At 55.4% G+C, this 6,343-nt stretch overlaps 1 protein-coding gene across 1 annotated transcript; it reads left to right on the top strand.

The window, feature by feature from the left end:
* Window positions 1–254: 254 nt before the first annotated feature.
* Window positions 255–5,854, top strand: LOC134174896 (mucin-3A-like). The gene is made up of 10 exons (XM_062640231.1): window positions 255–440; window positions 2,740–2,858; window positions 2,939–2,997; window positions 3,335–3,483; window positions 4,169–4,234; window positions 4,317–4,479; window positions 4,598–4,759; window positions 4,835–4,935; window positions 5,555–5,613; window positions 5,699–5,854. The coding sequence occupies exons 2-10, from the start codon at window positions 2,763–2,765 to the stop codon at window positions 5,735–5,737; spliced, it is 894 nt and encodes a 297-aa protein (XP_062496215.1). The 5' UTR covers window positions 255–440; window positions 2,740–2,762; the 3' UTR covers window positions 5,738–5,854.
* The last annotated feature ends 489 nt before the right edge of the window (window positions 5,855–6,343 follow it).

Below are 6,343 nucleotides of genomic sequence, written 5' to 3'. Positions count from 1 at the left end.
GGAAACTGGACCAGCTTTGAAATCTACAACCACTTTGGAGACTGGAACCACTCTCCACCACCACCCCGGCTTCTGGTGTCTCTTCCACTGCTCCATCCAGCTCCACCATTCCCATTCCCAGCACTCCCCGGTCCACCCTCCATACAACCCCTCCCAGCAGCACAAATACAGGTGAGGCCTCCTCCTTCCCTCTGCCCTTCCCTATGGGCTCCGGGTGTCTCCAGCCATGTCCCACCCTCATATCCCTGCAGATCCATGCCTTAATGGTGGCTTTTGGAACGGGTCTGAGTGCGAATGTTCTGATGGATTCTATGGGGAATCCTGCCAATTCCCGATATGCCAGAATGGGGGCACCTGGAGCAATGGATTCTGCTTCTGCCCTGAGAACTTCCAGGGAAGCGAGTGCCAGGAGGCCAAGGACAGCATCGAGGTCAAGGATGGTAGGAACCCAATCCCGGGAGCTGAGCAGGAATGGGGTCACCTGGAGGTGGGATGGAGATGGCAATGGGGGCCCAATGGTGGGACTGAGCTGGGAATGGGAACAACATGGAGGGACTGAGCTGGGAATGGGGCCACCAAAGAGGGAGCACAGTGGGAATGGGGCCATCACAGACAGACTGACCTGGAAATGGGCCACCATGTGGAACTGAGCTGGGAATGGGAACACCATGCAGGGACTGAGCTGGGAATGGAGGCACCAAAGAGGGAGGGCTTGGGAATGGGAATACCATGGAGGGACTGAGCTGGGAATGGGGACACTGTGGAGGGACTGAGCTGAGAATGAGGCTACTAAAGAGTGACTGAGCTTGGAGTGGGCATACCACGGAGAGAGAAACCTGGGAATGGGCCTCTAAAGGTGAGCTGAGCTGGGAATGGGAACACCATGGAGGGATCAAATTGGGAATGGGGCCACCATGAGTAACTGAGCTGGGAATGGGCCACAATGGAGGGACTGAGCTGGGAATGAGCCATCATAGAGGGACCAACCTGGGAATAGGGCCACCATAGAGGGACCTGCTTGGGAGTGGGCCACCAAGAGTAACTGAGCTGGGAATGGGAACACCATGGAGCAACTGAGCTGGGAATGGGGCATCATAGAGGGACCAGCCTGGGAATGGAGCCACCAAATAGAGACCAGCTTGGGAACAGGGCCACCATGAGTAACTGAGCTGGGAGTGGGAACACCATGGAGGGACTAAATTGGGAATGGGGCCACCATGGAGGGACTGAGCTGGGAACTGGGCACCATGGAGGGACCAACATGGGAAGGGGGACACCGAAGAGGAAGCAGCTTGGGAATGGGCCACCATGAGTAACTGCCCTGGGAATGGGAACACCATGGAGGGACTGAGCTGGGAATGGGAACACCATGTAGAGACTGAATTGGGAATGGGGCCATGAAGAGGGATTGAGCTGGGAATGGGAACACCATGGAGGGACCAGCCTGGGAACAGGGCCTCTAAAGGTGGACTGAGCTGGGAATGAGGTCACCAAAGAAGGACCAGCTTTAGAAGGGGCCACCATGAGTAACTGAGCTGGGAAAGGGGTCACTATGGAGGGTCTGAGCTCGGAATAGGGGCACCAAAGAGGGAGCGGCTTGGGAAAGGGGCACCATGAGTAAGTGAGCTGGGAATGGGCCATCAAAGAGGGACAAACCTAGTAATGGGGCCACCATAGGAGGACCAAACTGGGAATGGGCCAGCATGGAGTGACTGAGCTGGGAATGGGGACAGCATGGAGGGACTGAGCTGGGAACTGGGCACCATGGAGGGACCAATGCAAGAATGGGGACACCGAAGAGGGACCAGCTTGGGAAAGGGCCACCATGTGTGGTGAATGGGAATGGGGCCACCAAAGAGGGACCAACCTGGTAATGGGGCCACCACAGACAGACAGACCTGGGAATGGGCCATCATGAGTAACTGAGATGGGAATGGGACACCACAGAGGGACTGAGCTGGGAATGGGAATGCCAAAGAGGGACCAAATTGGGAACAGGGCCACCATAGAGGGACCAGCTTGGGAATGGGGATACCAAAGAAGGACTGGCTTGGGAATGGGGGTACCATGAGTAACTGAGCTGGGAATGGGAACGCCATGGAGGGACCAACATGGGAATAGGGGCACCAAAGATGGACCAAACTGAGAATGGGGCCACCATAGAGCGACTAGCCTGGGAATGGGATGTCATACTTAACTGAGCTGGGAATGGGGCCACCAAAGGGGGACCGAACTGGGAATGGGGCACCATGGAGGGACCAACATGGGAATGGGGACACCAAAGAGGGAGTGGCTTGGGAATGGGGCATCATGAGTAACTGAGCTGGGAATGGGAACACCATGGAGGAACCAACCTGGGAATAGGGCCTCTAAAGGTGGACTGAGCTGGGAATGGGGCACCATGGAGGGACTGAGCTGGGAATGGGGACACCAAAGAGGGACCAGCTTGAGAAGGGGCCAGCATGAGTTACTGAGCAGGGAATGGGGCACCATGGAGGGACTGAGCTGGGAGCAGGAACACCATGGAGAGACCAACACAGGAATGGGGGCACTAAAGAGGAACCAAACTGAGAATGGGAACACCATGGAATGACTGAGCTGGGAATGGGAACACCATGGAGGGACCAAATTGAGAATGGGGCCACCATAAGGCCCCAAACAGGTCCCCTGCTGAAGGGCACCCTGGAGGGGCAGGGGCACCTGGCTTGGTTGCCCATGGCTCTCCCTCTGCTTGGGAAGTGCTGCTGGATGCCGCGGTGGGAATGAAGACCAAGATTGATAACCGGGAATTCACGACTGAGCTCCAGGACAAATCCTCGCCAGCTTTCCAGGACTTTGAGAAGGAGTTCAAGGAGCAGGTCAGGACCTGGCAGCACCAGGGACACCCCTTTGAGGTGCATGGGGTCAGATCTCCCCATGGGTTCTCTTTGTCTTCCAGATGAGAGACCTCTACAAGAATATTGAGGGCTATCAAGATGTGGTGATCCTTGAACTGACGTGAGTGCTCCTGACCCACTTGGCCTGTTTCAGCAGTGGGATTTGGAACGAGACGACCCACAGGGGTCAATTAGAAGTGATGCTCCCCAAGGATGGGGCATCTGCATCCTTCCAAGCCATGTTCTATTCAGGATGGTCCACAGTGTTCCCCAAAGATGGGGCATCCACATCCCTCCAAGCCATGTTCTAGCCAGGATGCTCATGATGCTCTCCAGGGATGGGGCATCTGCATCCCTCCAACCCACACTGGTCCCAGTTGGGTCTCCCTGCCATAGCCACCACGTTGGTCCCAGTTGGGTCTCCCTGCCATAGCCACCCGTGTCCCTTCTCTTTGCAGCCAGGGCAGCATCGTGGTGAACTACACAGTGCTCCTGAAGGTCCCTGCAAGCACCAAGGCCAATGAGACACTGAAGACCATCTCCAATGACCTCATCATCGCCATCACCAACTCCACCACCTGCAATGAGAACTGTGAACGACCCAACTGTGAGTGGTGGCCATGGATGGATGATGGATGGATGATGGATGGATGGCTGATGTCTGGTAATGGCTGGCTGGCTGGCTGGCTGATGGCTGGCTGATGACTGGATGGATGGGTGGATGGATGGCTGGATGGATGATAGCTGGCTGGCTGGTTGGCTGGCTGGCTGATGGATGGAGGATGGATGGATGGGTGGATGGATGGATGGATGGATGGATGGATGGATGGATGGATAAAGGATGGATGGATGGATGGATGCATGATGGCTGGCTGGCTGGTTGGCTGGCTGGCTGATGGATGGCTGACGGATGGATGGATGGATGGATGGATGGATGGATGGATGATGGCTGGATGATGGCTGGCTGGCTGGTTGGCTGGATGTTGGCTGGCTGGCTGGTTGGCTGGCTGGCTGGCTGATGGATGGATGATGGGTGGATGGATGAATGATGGATGGATGGGTGGATGGATGGATGATGGATGGATGAATGATGGATGGATGGATGGATGGATGGATGGATGGATGGATGGACAGACGGACAGAAGGAAGGATGGATGGATGGATGGGTGGATGGATGGATGGATGGATGATGGTCCCATGCATTGCTTGGCACCAGGACAAGGTCCTTGTTTAGGGGGAGGATGGAGCTTGAGCCCAAGGGTGCCCATCAGCAGCTTCTCTCTCCACACCAGGCTCTTTCTGCTTCAATGCTGTGTTCACCAACATCACCAGCTACAAGGTGGAAGAAGTTGAGAAGAGTAAGTGAACCCATGGAGATGTTCCTATCAACCCTGGGACGCCCCTAAGCCACATCCTTGACCTGTGACCTCCCACCCTTAGGTGTCTGTGAAAGCCTCAATCTGAACAACTTCAGTTCCTTTTATTCCCCACTCCTCACGGCCACCGGCGTCATCTGCATCACCAGATGTGACCAGCGAACAACTGACCCCCTCCCCTGCATCTTTGGCACTTGCAAGGTGCTCAAAGAAGGACCAGAGTGCATGTAAGGACCCCACTGGGTGTCCTCCACGCAGTGGGTGACCCCTCCTTGGCTTGGTGCTGGTGTCACCACTTGGATGTAGATGTGGACGTGCATGTGGACGTGGATGTGTCCTCATCAGGTGCTCGGACAAGGCGGCGTTTTGGTACCAGGACAAGGCCTGCAGCTCACGGATCAGCAAGGTTGGGGTGGCCATAGGGGTCCCAGTGACCGGGCTGGTGTTGGCCATCGGCATCTTCACCATCTTCCTGGTGCGGGCAAGGAGGCAGAAGGAGATGTACAGGCAAGTGGGGTGGGGATAAGGGGTTGTCCCATAGGAGCGGATCCGGTTCTCATCCACCTCCATGGCACCATGCAGGGATAAGTTGACGTCCATCTCGGAGCTCTACTGCAGCATCGAAGAGAGCTGGAGCAGCCCCCAGGGCTTTGCCACCAACAATCAAGGATTCATGCTGGAAGGTAATGGAGCTAGTGGGATGGATGATGGGTGATGGATGAATGATTGATAGATGATGAATGGATGATGGATGGAAGGATGGATGGATGGATGGATGGATGGATGGATGGATGGTGGATGGATGATGGATGAATGATGGATGGATGTATGGGATGGATGAAAGGATGGATGGTGGATGGATGATGGATGAATGATGGATGATGGATGATGGTGGATGATGGATGGATGGATGGATGGATGGATGATGAATGATGGATGGATGGAGGATGGATGGATGATGGTGGATGATGGATGGATGGATGAATGGATGGATGGATGGATGGATGGATGGATGGATGGATGGATGGATGGATGAAGGATGGATGGATGGATGGATGGATGGATGGATGATGAATGATGGATGGATGGATGGATGATGAATGATGGTGGATGATGGATGGATGGATGATGGATGATGGATGGATGGATGGATGGATGGATGATGGATGGATGAGGGATGATAGATGGATGATGGATGGTGGATGGATGGATGATGGATGATGAATGGGTGGTGGTGGCCAGGTGGAGCTGCAGCCCCCCAGTTTGCTGCTGTAGTCTATGCTCTCTTTCCTTCCCCAACAGATCTGGAGACCCCCAGCACCACCCAGATTTACCTGGAGAAGGTGGACACCTCACAGAAGGTGGGTGCCATGTCCCTAGGACCCCCCCACCATAGTGGGTCAACCTCCCCAGCTCCACCCCCATCTCCCCTTCCTTCTTCCCCAGATCCACATAGAGAAGCCATCCCAGATCATCATCCCTTGAGCAGAAGAACCCAAGAGCCATGGGTGAGGAAGCACCAGGACATCTCCCACCTTCCTCCCTGCATGGTTCTATCAACTCCATGTTTGTAGTTGAATAAAGCACTTATTTTATTGTCCCCTCTTTGGGTGACACATGTGGGGCCTTTGGGGAGGGTGGTTGACATGGAGGGGTCCCAAGGTGGCCACCACCACATGGTCACCCCATGGATGGTGGGGACACCACTGCATGAGCACCATGGGCCTGTTGAGCTCTATGGGCAGTGGTGGCAGCACCAGCCCCGCCAACCGATCCAGCCCTGCTGGCCCCATAAGTCCTAATGGTCCTCTGAGCCCCTCCATTGGCAAGAGTAGATCTAGAACTGCTGCATCAGGAACCACTTCAGTGACCACCACCTCCTCCTGCACCACTGCCATCTCCACCACAACCTTCCCCACACCACTCCAACTATCCCCACAACTCCAACCATCCCCACCACTCCAACCATCCCTATTCCCTCCACTACAACCATCCCCATCACCACCACCATCCCCATGACTCCAACCACCCCCATCCCCACCATCCCATCCACTACAACCATCCCCACCACCATCCCCACCACCACCGCCA

This window comes from Pezoporus occidentalis, unplaced genomic scaffold (assembly GCF_034315485.1).
Source record: "Pezoporus occidentalis ecotype Australia unplaced genomic scaffold, CSIRO_AGI_Poc_V1 ctg636, whole genome shotgun sequence".
NCBI lineage: Eukaryota > Metazoa > Chordata > Aves > Psittaciformes > Psittacidae > Pezoporus > Pezoporus occidentalis.
Note: the sequence above shows the minus strand (reverse complement) of the source record. Positions and strands in the feature narration are given on the sequence as shown.